Source organism: Asparagus officinalis, chromosome 1 (genome assembly GCF_001876935.1).
Source record: "Asparagus officinalis chromosome 1, Aspof.V1, whole genome shotgun sequence".
Taxonomy (NCBI): domain Eukaryota; kingdom Viridiplantae; phylum Streptophyta; class Magnoliopsida; order Asparagales; family Asparagaceae; genus Asparagus; species Asparagus officinalis.
Window position 1 is genome coordinate 14,218,829 of NC_033794.1, and position 15,109 is coordinate 14,233,937.

The following is a 15,109-nucleotide window of genomic DNA, read 5'->3' on the forward strand; positions in this document are numbered from 1 at the left end:
GCTTCGATCTTGAAGCTTCTCAGCTCCCATCAGCTTGAGAGCGCATCGACAGAGGAGATATCACAGATGGTGGAGATTGATGCAGCTACACATAGTCCAGATGGGGCCGTATCCATTAGAGTGCCGACTGAGGTGACGCCATGCGAGCATGATAATAATTTGGATGATACATGTATAGTTGAGCAGGATCAGGGACCGATGGCTCAGGTTCAGGATTCTATTGCAGTTCGGAGGCCGATGAGAGACATACGATGCCAGCGAGGTATACAGACACAGTCGTTGCATATGCACTTCCGTTGGAGAGTGTCAATGAGATAGTTCCTACTATATTCAGAGAGACCGAGTAGAGTTCGGAGGCTGATTTGTGGCAGGTGGCTATGCAGAAGGAGATAAAGTCTCTTCACATGAACGACACATGGAAGCTTGTCGAGTTTCAAAAGGGGCGGAAGGCTATTGGTAGCAAGTGGATGTATACGAAGAAGGAGGGCATTGAGGTCACTCCCGTGAGGTTCAAAGCTAGGTTGGTAGCGAATGGCTATGCACAGGAGGAAGGTATTGGCTACAATGAGGTCTTCTCTCCGGTAGTAAAGCACTCTTCGATTCGAATTTTGCTAACATTGGTAGCACAGTATAGTTTACCATTAGATTAGTTGGATATGAAAATAATATTTTTTTATGGTGATCTTGATGAGGAAATCTATATGACTCAGCCATTGGGGGTTCTGAGCTGCAAGGAAGGAGAAATTGGTTTGTAGGTTGAAAAAATCGTTATACGGGTTGAAGAAATCTCCTCGACAGTGGTATAAGCGATTTGATGGGTTTATGCTTAGCCATTCATATATTAGGAGCCAGTTTGATCCTTGCGTGTATTATCACAAGTTGCATGGAGGTGCGTACATTTACTTATTACTTTATATCGATGACATATTGGTTGCTTCTACTTCCAGCTCTGCTATAGATAGATTAAAGATTCAGCTTTCGAACGGGTTTGAGATGATGGATTTGGGTGAAGCAAAACACATTTTAGGGATGGAGATCAATAGAGACAGAGATAGGGGCCAAATTTGTTTGACACAAGTGGCTTATTTGAAGAAGGTTTTACAGCAGTTTAATGTGAGTATGGAGACGAAGCCAGTTAGTGTACCTTTAGGAGCCTATTTAAAGCTTTTAGCCGATCTTTCACCGAAAATAGTTAAAGATAGAGAGTTGATGTCGAAGACTCCATATGCGAGCGCAGTTAGAAGTTTGATGTATGTCATGGTTTGTATGAGACCAGATTTGTCACAGGCAGTGAGCATGGTTTCGAGGTATATGCATGACTCAGGTCCGGATCATTGGGATGTTGTAAGATGGATTTTGAGGTACATTCGAGATACGCTCAACGTTAGTTTGGTGTTTGAGCGGGATACTAGTGGTGGGCAGCTATGTATTGGATACGTAGATTCCGACTATGCTAGAGTTTTGGATAAGCGTCGGTCTACGACGGGATATGTGTTCACTTTGACCCATGCGTTAGTGTGTTAGAGATGCATCTTGTAGTCTACAGTGGCTTTGTCGACGATGGAGACAGAGTATATGGCAATTATGGAGGCTGTAAAGGAGGCTATTTGGCTTTAAGGACTTTTGGAAGATCTTGGTGTTTTGCAGCGACCCGTCACCATTTATTGTGATAGCATGAGTACTATTTATTTTGCGAAGAATCAGATTTTTTATGCAAGGATGAAGCACATTGATGTTTGTTATCACTTCGTTCGACATGTTCTTGAAGATGGGGATGTGGAGCTCATGAAGGTCCACACAAAAGACAATCCAGCAGATATGCTCACAAAGGTGGTTCCGAGCAACAAGTTCGATTATTGTAGAAAATTATTGCAAATTCGTGATTATTGAGGCCGTTTACGGCTATTTGGATGAACTACATGCAGCTTGATCCCTTGGGAGAGGGGGTACGTAGGCAACCATATTGGTGTAGCCGAATTTGGTGAGACGACGCATTGGTGCTCATGTTGGTGTCGGCTCAGTTTTGGGAAAATTTTGCTGAGGTGGAGAATTGAAGTGAATGGCAAAGCAGATAAAAAAATAAGAAGAAGCAGCTATAGTTTGGTTGCGGGTCGGTCGACCGAACGACATAGGCCTGTCGACTGATTCTGTGCATAATACAGGGTCCGTAACCCTGTTCGGGTCGGTCGACCGGCCACGCTCGTGCGGTTGACCAAAAGTGTGTTGTTTACAGGGTAAATTTTGGGTTTCTGGCCGGTCGACCGCAGGCTTGTGCCCGGTCGACTGCGAAGCGAGTAATTGGGCTAGTTCGTTTTTCCCAGTTGGTTTTGGATTGGTGTTTGGTATAAATACAAATACAGTTTTTAGGGTTTTAGAATGAGAGATTTTGGATTGTTTTGAATACTTTATGAGGGAGATATTATGAGGGAGTTGAGATCTTTGGTTAGAATTATATTTATGAGATTGTGTGAGTCGTAACCCGTTGTATTTCTCCTCAATATAGTAAAATCTCCTCATCCTCTTCCCGTGAACGTAGGCAATTACTGAACTATGTATATCTTTATGTTTGGTTTGATTTGTGCTATATTTTGGTAAATTGCACTCGTGTTTGGTTTTGGTTTTCTTCTCTCATCGCACGACTCGTTTGGTTGTCGAGCACGCTTCCGCACGGCGCGCAACAATATGTTGAATAAGCTTAGTATGTTTAATGAATAAATTGTTTAGTAGGAGGTTTGTATTGATGGTTGTATGTATGTATTTTTAGGGACTCCAAGTGATTTCGAGGAGGCATTGTGAACATTTTTTTGTTTGTCTTTCGGGTTAAGATAACTTATGAATTTATGCACTGGGAATTGTGTATTTTTCCTAAGAAATGATAGTAAGTATATATGTATGTTTTTCTGATGGATTATATATCCTTTGGACTTACTCTCCTATTGTGTTGTTTGGATCTGATGCACATGGACATTTGATATAAGCTTTTTTTATGTTCTTTGTTGACAATTATGTCTTTTCTTAGAGTAGTAGGTTGAGATGCATATATAGTTGGTTTTACTAGTATTTGACCTTTGGAATTACTTTATAAAATATTTGATTATACGAACTTTGTTCATTGCTCTCAAAGCATATGCATCTCAAGTCAATATATTGGTATATGTCGGGGATAAGTAAGCCATCTAAACAGGGTTCATGTGCCTCTATGAGGTTATTTTAGCGACTAAACCTAAGTTTTGAGTCTCTATACCCTAGTACCATGGGATTAATAAAAGTGGGGATACCATGTCAACTAGGACATTAAGTGTTGACTGCATTGAGACGTGACATGCTTATTTTCATTTCATGATTATTAAGCTTTCGAATATTTTCATGAAATATTAGTGTTATGGTGTTTTCAGTCCTAAAGTACGGCCTTTTGCCAGTAATGGACATGTGTCCCCTTACATGCACCGCTCAAATCAAATTGACAGTCAGGGCAACCAAGAATCTCGACTTAGTCGACCCGCCGAGTCGACATCTCCTTAGATCGACTCAAATGTCGGAACTTGTTAGCCCTCTTGTCAAAGACGACTCGCTACGTACGAGCCTACTCAACCAGTTATTCGACGCCTCGCGGGGGTTGACTCGAAGGGCATTGCTTCTCGATCAAGTTAAAGGACGACTTCAACATCAAGCCTCTCCTGCTGACAGCACGTCGGTGTTACATTAAATGTTTGGCAAACGTTATCATACCTCTAGTCCTGATAGTCTTCATGATACATCGGGCCACGTCGGCACCGCCATGCCCCCAATCACTTCATATTACATGCTGAGGTGATCTCTCCTCCACTCACCACCGAAACCTGTAAAGTAGGTGCTGACGCAATTGTCAAACCATACTTATTTGCCGCCATCATGTGCTCGACCGAAGTGACCGTTCTACCTTTTCAGCACTACTATAAATAGAGGTATTATTCTCAACATGAAGAGGGCAATTTTCGAGGGGATTTTTTTCAGACTATTTTTCCAAGTAATATCTGAGAAGTATATTGGACTACACTTAAGAACTCACACAGTTCTTTATTTTCCCACTCAAGTTCATCAACTGACTTGACTGACAGAGGAACCACGGGGAACTAAGCCCCGTTCTCTCACGAGTTTCTACTTGTGCAGGCTGAAGCTACTCAACTCAACTCAAAACTAGATATTCGGAGAAGCGAGCGGCCCCTAATCAATCTCACTCCCACCATATATTTGACTGTTTGATTACTTAACATCAACAATTAGTGTTCATTGATGATTTCTTATTATTTTAATATTTTCCTTCTCATTATTTGAGTTTTTGCAAAATTATTATTTAATGTATAAATTTATCCACTTATTGAGTTGTGAACTCATTGTGTTATTCATTCTTTTCAGAGACTCGAGATTAGATGGAGTTGGCGGTTTCTAAATTCTTAGAAGAGAGCAATGAATAAATTTGCGGATTGCTAAATTTCTTATAGGTGGATGTTAAATTAGTATTTGATGTTTAATTGTTATTGGGAGTTTTGTAATGATAAGATTCTTCCTTTTAGGTTGAGTTTTCAAGTTGGGAAATATTTATTTATCTCAAGTTAATTGGATTAATATTGATATTTGGATTATAGATAATATTTGTTGTTGGTTTTAATTTAATTGTGAGATTATTTTGGTGGTCTTTCAATGAATGTAGATTTTTGAAGGATATTTTCACAGGTTTAGTCCAACCCCAATATTCCTTCTAGTTTAAAAGTTGGGGTCGTGACAATTATCACCCTAGAATTGATGTAATATTGTGCTTTTTGACAGAGTCTGTAAGGCAATTTGATTTCGCCCAGCTTTGTGAAAATTGTTTGGGATGATTGAGGCTTTGAGGGAGAGAATGACATTTTGCAGTTTGAATTTAATTTCACGTATTCCCCCAAACTCTGGGGGCTTTCATATAACCCTCTAAACTTTACTTATCCCACTTAACCCCCCTAAATTATGTGACGTCTCATAAAATCCCAGTTAACGTTGAACTTCTCTCATTAGACTCTCCTATATTAAATTTACAAAATAACTACAATTTTCTGTAGAGAAAAATCTAGAATTTAGGAAAGCATATAAGTTGCTAACATATGCTAGAATTTGAGAATTTTTTTTCTCCTAGAGTTTTTTTTTGGCAAATTACATGTATGGGAGTTTGGTGAGAAATGTTAAAGGTCGGAGGAGTTTTTGTGGGATACCCTAAAGTTCAGGATATTATGTGAGCTAAATAAAATTCAAGAGTACATGAAAACCCCACAAAGTTTAAGGGTGTTATGTGACATTAACCCTTTTTTCCAATATGTACCCTTTAGATTATAGATATTTTTAAGGTTAAGTTTCAAATAAAAGTAGGTCTTTTGCTTCCAAACTATAATGAGACACTCTTTTGGAAAAAAAAAAAAAAATCTAAGTTTTATATTAATTATAAAAATTACAACCATGTTCACAGCTATCTATAAAAAGGGAATGGGGGCCATTTTCACCGAGTCCCTTAAAGCGTAATATTTGGAGGGTATATATAAGGGGAAAAAATTCAAAAGTTTTTCTACGAAATCTCTAGGCACTGTTTGGCAACAAGAGATTGTATCTTATCTAAGAGATTGTGTCTTATTGACTTGGTCAATAAACTAGTAGAGTTGTTTGGTGACAAAAAATAAGAGGAGATTATTTTGGAGATTGTGTCTTTTGTAAGTAGCTTTTGAAAAGCTACCTCAAGTAGCGTTTGTCTTTGGGAAGGAGCTGCTAATTTTTTTCTTCCGTTTTTGCCCCTAATAATTCTAATTTTATATCAATAATATTACATGTCCTTTTTAGTCATTTAACAAATTTAAGCTAATTGTATAGCTACTTTTGCCAAACAGCTCTAGTCAATCAGCTAGCTATACAGCTATCAGCTTTCAGCTACAATTTCACAGCTTTCAGCTAGCTTAACAGCTTTTAGCTATAATCTCGCAGCTTTCAGCTAGTTTTGCCAAACAGAACCCTAATATTTTGATCCCTTACATCATTGGAATTGATGTTAGGTCCTCCAAGCACTAATTTCAATGATTGGGTTAACGGATACAAATTGAATGACCTTATAACAATTTCAATTATGTGGGGGACGGATTAGCATTTTATTCGCTCAAATTATATAAGAGCTTGCAAAATGTTCATTCCACTAGTATTTTAGCTAAAAAACCTAACCATGTTTGGGTTAACTCCTAACCCAACATTTGTAATTACCAAACCACTCTCCCTGTTGTTTGAAGCCTTTGTGAAGCTCAACCTTAATTTATGGCGCTTTTTTTTTAAGTTAGAGAAGAAGAACTCAAGTTGATTTAGATTTTTTTATTTAAAGTGGGTAAGGTATTGAGTTTAAACCCATTGAAAAATGGGTTGGAAAACATAATAGAAAGGTAAAATTATCATTTGACTTGAACGCGCCTCGAAGGTTGACGAGAATATTTCATTTAAACTTAAAGGACAATTTGCAAAGGTCTATAGGGATATTTAGGGACTTAAGCTGCTAATTTTTAGATTTGATTAGGTGGCAAACCGTTATCCTGTATCGAGGAAAATCGTGCTAACCGTAATCCTTATAAAGAGGATGCGAATTATGCTCTACTCCAGAACTATTACGATAGGAGTATGGTTGCGGATTATGTGTTTGTAGTGAAATATCTGTATCGCCGGTATTCCGAAAATATCCGTTAATATCATATTGTTAATAGCATCTTAGATAGTTTTCGATTCTTAGATTATGTGATTCGCTATTGTTAATTTTGATGATCAAGATGTCTTAATCTTAGCGTTTCAATCATAATTGAACATTATTTAACGAACTCTTTTTTATCTACATGACTATATTTTTCTGAATACGATTCTAGTTTCATCATATCCGTTCGATTATCTCGCCATGTCATATCCGTTTATATATCCGCACTAATATATCCGTAACCGTATCCGATTTTGCGCGGATCATGGATATGCAATTTTTTTACCGACGTATATTCGTATCCGTATCCGTATCCGAGATGGAGATAAGCGGGATATGGATCATGGCTAAGGTGTCATATCCCGAGCCGTATTCGCTCCGTCGTAACACCCCTCAAGATTGATACTTAGTATAACAATTACGTTAAGATGTGGGACTAGATCAAAAATAAGTGACTATATTACAGAAATAGGCTATATTATTTCAAAAAATCTACCACGACCATTCGCGCGAGTATACTCTACAAAACTCCCTCCCCAAAATAAAGAGCATCCTCTCTCAATCCCCTCAAATTTCCCCCATCAGCCCTCTCAAATCCCCCAAGGTCTCCATTGCATTCCTCCTCTCTCCCTTATCTCTCCTCTCAATCCTCCGCGGGCACCGCCAGCGGCGCTGCCGCCTCCGGATTCTCTCGAGGATGGGCCGGCGCCCGGCACCCTCACGGACTGTCCCTGCACACCATTCGCCGCCTCAGTCCCTCGGCCCAATCGACCCCCTCGCGTCGATAGAGCTCGCGAGACCGCGTGTACGAGGTCTCTTTTCGCCTCTGCCGTGCCTTCGGCCGCCGGGCTCGGCGGCCGGGCTCGACACGTCTACTCCGATGACGGCGGAGGCCGCGGAGCCGGAGGGAAGGGAGGGGCAATCATGCGGAGTGGTGCAGCAGGGGTGAAGAGGGGTTTGGGGCTGGGGGGGCGAGGAAGGCGGCCGCCTCCGACGAGGATGATGTGAGGGCGCTGGGACCTCAGGTCGCCGAAGAAGGGGAAGACGCGGACGGCGATGAAGGGGATGACGTCGGCGGAGATTATGAGCTAGCAGATGGCGGGTGGCGAGGTAGGGGACACTAGGTTGAGGAGGGCTCTTATGAGGGCTCTCGTTGGCCAGGTAAAAGAATTAAACTTTCTGGATGTTGATGGGTTTTGGATTCAAAAAGATGAAATTTGTTTTTAGGTTAAATTGCACTTAAATGCGGTATAGTTTCACCAACGTTGTACTTTAATACCCCCATTTCAGTGCCGTGTACTTAAATGCCCCAAAGTATCCCAAAGTTTTTTAATGCCCCCTATTTCAGTGCCGTGTACTTAAATGCCCCCAAAGTATCTCAAAGTTTCAAAATGTTACACGTCTACCCAATCTTATATATAAATATCCTCATTTTTATAAATGGCCTCACTTAAATATCCTAAAGTTTTTAAAAATTTTATTTTAGTACCATTTGTTATGTGATATTATTGGATATGGAGAGAAAAGTCAACGCCATTTTTTTTAACGATGGCGTATTTATCTATAATAATTAAATACTTTGAGGCATTTTTTGCTCGGATTTAAAAGAGGGGTCACTTGTGTGCAAGGTTAGTTAAACTTTAGGGCATTTAAGTGCAATTTAGACTTTTACAAAAAACAAACCTACAATGTTATTTCCCATGGATTATTGTACAAACTATTGCTACCAAAGTAGAACGTTTGATGATAAAGCACCATAAACCTATCTTGCAACGTCATTTACCATATTAAACAGACGTGTTGAACGAAAAAAAAAGCATTTGTGTAATATCGAGGCAAATGTCCTCTGTGTTTCATTGGAAAGTGATTGGGAAACATTGGTAATAATGAATTGAAAAACAATGATGATATCATGTAAATTATTAACTTCAATACACACATAGAGGCATAGAGCCGTGTCTTTCTACCCTGCATTTTACAAAATTCTTGTGTCCCGTTCCCATTATTAACTTTAATACGGATTCGGATCCTCTCCACTACAAAAAAAATAGTGGAGGGACCACTACATAATCACAGCCATTGATTATCTAGTTGATGGTTATGATTTTTTCTTTTAGAGCAAATTAGGAATGAGTACAAATACACGGGGGTATGGTAAGTGATAGATTTAGATTGTATCATAACCGTCTACTAAATAATCAACGCTTGAGATTAAAATTTGTGGTCTCTCCACTACTTTTTTGTAGTGGAGAGGATCCAAATCCCTTTAATACACACACATACAATACCCATACCCCTACTAATACCCGTACTACGCATATCCATGCAACCCTGATGACAAGAAACAGTAAGTTGTATATTAAATTGGTAAACTTAAGGTATGTTTCGTTATTAAAAAAAAAGAGACACATTAAGTTCTATTTAATTTGACGAGTCTTCGTCTCTGTACAATGGATTAAAAAATGTGGAGAATACTTTCTTATCCTACTTTTCGAATTTTAGAAAAGTGTGCGCATGCATTTTCACGAATTTGCAATGTCTACATATATACACATTATGTTTTTAGAGGAATATATTTGCCATTGATGTGCTCCATCCTACACAGGCACATGTTCATACAAAAATGTTGTCATCTTATCATGATCTTATCACTTTACATCTCTACTTGCAACTATACGAGCCACACGCTTAATTCTCTCCGTGCAATGTTTTCTGAGTAGAGTGTGTAAGTCCATAAATTTACATGTAAAAGTTATCATGTAACTACTTAAGTTCAAGTATATGTTGATAACATTCTCTTTCAATCCCTGTCGCAGACGGGCAGAAGAGCAGAAACTATCGTTCTCCCTCTAGAGCTCCTCCGCCAGCTAAAACCATCCGAATTCACTGACACCAACGAGTACCACCATTGGCAACGCCGACAACTCAAGGTCTTAGAAACAGGCCTCAGCTTACACCCATCAACCCCCCTCGACCACCCAAACTCCGCCGCTTTCCGCCTTCGCGAAGTCGTCCAAATGAGCGAGCTCAAACCCATCGACACGAGCAAGAACTCTGAAGCAATGTGCACCCTCTGCAGTTCTGTCCTCACATTGGCATGGAGAAGCCCTAACAATTTCCCTACCAGCGATGTTTGTCACTGGGCCGATGGATATCCACTCAATGTCTACCTCTATCTCTCTCTAATACATTCAATCTTTGATTTACGCGATGAGACTGTCGTCTTGGATGAATTGGATGAATTAATAGAGCTAATGAAGAAGACTTGGGTGGTATTGGGTATTAATAAAATGATCCATGATGTATGTTTCACTTGGGCCCTTTTTGAGCAGTATGTGATCACAGGTCAAATTGAGCCAGACTTGATGTGTGCAGTACTGGCAATGCTAACAGAGGTGGCCAGCGATATAAAAAAAGCTGACAGGGAGCCTGGTTATCTGAAGATACTTTCAGCAACTTTGAGTTCGATGCAGGGATGGGCAGAGAAGAAGTTGATGAACTACCATGAGGGGTTTGAGAAGGGGCTGATTGGGACCATGGAGAATGTGCTGAGTTTGGCGTTGTCGATAGCAAAAATTAGTGAAGATGTCCCTAGTATGCGAGGGGGGTTGCTGATGGATCGGGATGGTGGGATAACGATGAATTTGTTGGAGAGTCGAGTGGATATGTACATAAGGTCTTCTCTGAAGAGTGCTTTCGCTAAGGTTAGTTAATCCTGGACAGTCACCTATTATATGAACTGTTGCCAAGTTCTATTTGGTCAGCTTCAATAGTCCTTTTCTCCCTAATGGTTTTAATTAATGGGAGTGGTTTAAGTTACCACTTATGGAACTACATGATAAGACATCAATTATAACAGTTCATTTGATCTACATACCTTAAAAGGTATATAAATAAAAAAACATGTATAGTGGGTATATGTTGCTCATGTATCAAGTGGTTGTGAAAATGAACGGTTTCTGATAATACTAGACCTCTTCATGCATTAATGGAGCTATTTCAAGGAATGATCCATTCCGTTCATCAAGATCTACATATCTTAAAACATCTATAACTGAAAATTTTTGATGTTTCAACTTTTTGACTCATTTTCATGTATTACTTTCAGTTGCATTGACAGAAAACAGTTAGTTTGCAATCACATGGTGCACAAATAATGAGTACTCTTTATGCCTAGCTTTTTGTTTATACATCATTCAAGGCATGAAGATCAAAATGAATGGAATGAGTAATCTAAATTGATGTCATAGTGTTTAGTTATATGCATGGGCATAACTAGCATATTTATGTCCTAGGACTAAAGCCACTCCCATAATTAATATCTGCCTTCCTCGTCTCATAATGAACTATAATACAATCAACATCAAGGCAGAAACTCATGCAGTCTCGATACATGCAGATATTTGAAAATGGTCATTGGCAAATAGACAGCACGGTTATGGAAATAGAAGAGTATCCAAATGAAGTACTACTGCAACTCACCAAGGAGATCAAAGCCCTAGCCATCTACGAGAAAGAGAACTTCAGCCCCCTCCTGAAGCAATGGCATCCTGTCCCATCTGCAGTTGCAGTGGCCACCATCCACAGCTGCTTCGGTATTGTGCTAAAGCAGTACATGGCAAGAATCACGACCCTGACAAATGAATCGATTCGGGTCTTGCAAACTGCTGGAAAACTCGAGAAGATATTGATCCAAATGGTTGTTGAGGACTCATCAGAGTGTGATGATGGAGGAAAGGGGGTTGTTACAGAGATGATTCCCTATGAAGTTGATTCTGTTGTAAAGAACCTGATGAAGAATTGGATCAACGAGAGGCTAAGGATCGGGAGGGAGTGTTTCTTAAGAGCGAAAGAAACTGAGGTGAGTTGGTATCCAGCATTTTAAGTTGTATGTTTTGTTTACTACATATGCAAAGTTTTGTTCATGAGGATGAACTGGTTGGTCTGCAATAACAACAGAGTTGGAATCCGAAGTCTAAATCAGAGCCCTATGCACAGTCTGCTGTGGATCTGATGATGGTTGTGAAGGTAACAGTTGATGAATTTATTGATATCCCTTCATCGGTGAGGGAGGAATTGGTTCAGGATCTTGTTGATGGACTGGAAAACCTTTTCCAGGATTACACCTCCTTTGTCTCATCATGCGGTAAGTAAAGAGTCTAAAAACATGCAATATTAACATTAATCATGTAGGTAAATTACCATTTTAATTTAAATCCATTTTCAGATCCGTAAGTAGTTTTTTTCTCCTTTTTGGAATTTTTCATGCTTGTTTTAACAAAATCTTATTTTGTCTTCCTCTCAATTTCTTTGTGTAGCTAGGACGAGGTGGGGCATTCATAGTTTGATTTAATAAGTCAATTATCATAGTTGATTTATTCAGTAAACAAATACGAAGACATATTTGCTTTTGCTTGAGCAACCATATAATGAAGTTTGAGAAAATATTTAGACAAATAGTTAATGAATTATTTGATAATTATTGGGTCAAATTTCACCCTTATTCATCAGCAAACATTACTATGAACAATACTTTGGAACCCACTTCTGTCTTTTGCCATTTCTTTCCCCAAATCAAATAGTCCCCAAAATATATTGACTGTAACTAATCGGATAGAGAAATTCTACTCTTTGATCTAAAATCATTTTATAATCAACGTATCTGTTCAAATTTAGTATCATCTGATACTTAAGTCCCATATGTTAAGAATAAACTTGTATCTTTAATGTGAGTGCAGGGAGCAAGCAGAGCTACATACCCACCCTCCCCCCACTTACCCGCTGCAACCAAGACCCCACCTTCATCAAGCTCTGGCACAAGCTTGCCTCTGCGCCTGCGCTCCGCCCACTGCCACCTACCTTCGCTCTGCACCCGTCGACCGCACCACAGCCCCTCCTTCGCCAGCCGCGGCACCCAGCGCCTCTATGTCCGCCTCAACACCCTCCACTACTCCTTCCCTCCTCCACTCTGTCGACAAATCCTCTCCTCCACCCGTACCACCGCCACCGCCACACGTCCTCGTCCCTCTCACTTCGACATCTCCCACTCCTCCATCCAGTCCGCCATCTCCATGTCTCCCGCGTCGCAGCCTACCGCCTCATTTTCATCGACTCTGCCCGCTACTTCTATGAAGGCCTCTACGCATATGGCGTTGCTGAGGCCCGTATTGGCCCTGGCCTCCGCACACTGAAGCAGAACCTCTCCCTCCTCGTCACCGTCCTGACCGACTGCGCTCAGCCACTGGCAGTCCAGGAGGTGATGAAAGCGGCATTCGACGCATTTTTAATGGTTCTATTAGCCGGAGGGAGTACTCGGGCGTATCGGAGGGCTGACTACGATATGATTATCGATGATTTGGATAGCTTGAAGAGGGTGTTCTGTGCATCGGGAAGAGGGCTGGTGGCGGAGAGGTGGTGGACGAGGGAGGCGGAGGTGTGAGGGGGGTGGTGACGCTGATGGGATGGCAACTGATAGTTGGTCGAGGATTTCACAACGGCAGCGTGTGAGCCGAGGTGGGATGGGGGCGATCGTTTTGGGAGTGAGAGTGCTGATGCCGCCGACCACCGGACGGTGGAACCGGTCAGATCCGAATACTGTGCTCAGGGTGCTGTGCCATAGGAATGATGAGGTTGCTAGCTGGTTCTTGAAGAAGACATTTCAGTTGCCTAAGAGGAGGTGAATTGCAGGGAAATACATTCATGGAATTGTGCACCCCAGAAATGTGTATATGACATGTACACAGTATATCCATCTTTTGATCTGATTTATATGTATGCCTAAGGGAGTGTTGATAAACTAAAAGTGAAAATGAAAGAGACTGTAAATCAATTGCACTCATTTTTTGATGTTTTTCCAGTGTAAGATGAGAATGAAATACATACTAATAGGGTCATGTCAAGATATAATTAGATACTTCTTTTCTTTGCTATGTTTCTTTGCATGGAAGTAAAAAAATGAAGATATAAAAAAGTAATCCACTTTCAACACTTCAATATTTTATCGCAAGAGTCGAAAGTACAACACAAGAAAGAGAGACGCAAATTTTAATGCCTATTTTACTTCCCTCTGAAAAAGTGGTGAAGTCATCATGAAAGTGGAAAGTGGGTATCAATTTTAGCTAAAAATTTCTATTAATTAAAATAAAATGATACTGTTACATTTTTTATTTCAGTAATAATTTTGTTTTTCTAAACGAACAATGTGTGTGCTAGTCGGGGGTTCTAGCCTACGTATATGTTGGTCAAAAACATCAAGCCACAAAAGTGTAGGTAGCATGTTGGTCAAAAACATCAAGCCACAAAAGTGTAGGTAGCATGTTGACAATGACAGTGCTTGGTTGAAAAATTGAGTGCTAAATGAGAAACAAACAAGAATGGCCGCAGTCTTTTGACAAATATCCATCAGAAGAAGTAGAGGGGTTAGAAGAAGATATCACGAGTTGAAATCTTTTGTTTGTCAAATAAAGAGGCCGGTTTTGTTTTTCTTTTGTTTGTCAACAAACATGAGGCGTGATTGGTGGTCTTATGAAGCCTATAAATCCCTTATCCTCTCTGATATCAAAATAATCAACGAACAGAGCTTGAGAGACAGAGAGTGAAAGCCACACGAGAAATCTGTGAGCTCTCAATATTTTGTATGAGTGTTGTATGTTGAGAAAGAAATATAGTGATACACCCTCTTGCCGTGGACGTAGATCAATTTGATCGAACCACGTAAATATTGTGTTTGTGATTGTCTCTCTATTTCCTGGTTCTGTGTTTAAATTATCCTAACAAACTAGTATCAGAGCTTCTCGGTTCCAGGGCAGCTTTCAATCCTCTACAATGGCTTCTGTAAAGTTCTCGGTGTCGATCTTTGATGGCCAGAACAATTTCGGCCTATGGAGGATAAAGATGAAGGCTTTGTTGCGACGTGAAGGTATGGTTAAAGCTATCGACGGGAAATACCCAGAAGATATGACTAGTGCCGAGATCGAAGAGATGGACGAAAAATACCCAGAAGATATGACTAGTGCCGAGATCGAAGAGATGGACGAAAAGGCTCACAGCGCCTTGCAATTATCACTATCCGACAATGTGCTTCGTGAAGTTGCCGATGAGGAAACGGCGGTGGGGTTGTGGTCAAAGCTCGAAAGTCTCTACTTGAAGAAATCTCTTACTACGAGATTATACCTGAAGCAACGGCTATACACATTGAAGATGAAGGAAGGTACACCCATTCAAGAACACCTTGATGAATTTAATAAAATTGTCATGGATATGAAAAACCTGGATCTAAAGCTTGATGATGAAGACCAGCCTCTCATTGTGTTATGTTCATTGCCTAACTCTTATGAAAACTTTGTTAACTCTATGTTGTATGGAAGAGAATCCATAAGTCTTGAG

General features: G+C 40.2%; 1 protein-coding gene across 1 annotated transcript; it reads left to right on the forward strand.

Moving 5' to 3' along the window:
* LOC109830879 lies at positions 7,795-13,163 on the forward strand. Its single transcript, XM_020398238.1, has 5 exons — positions 7,795-7,885; positions 9,541-10,428; positions 11,124-11,585; positions 11,684-11,870; positions 12,463-13,163. The coding sequence occupies exons 1-5, from the start codon at positions 7,820-7,822 to the stop codon at positions 13,161-13,163; spliced, it is 2,304 nt and encodes a 767-aa protein (XP_020253827.1). The 5' UTR covers positions 7,795-7,819.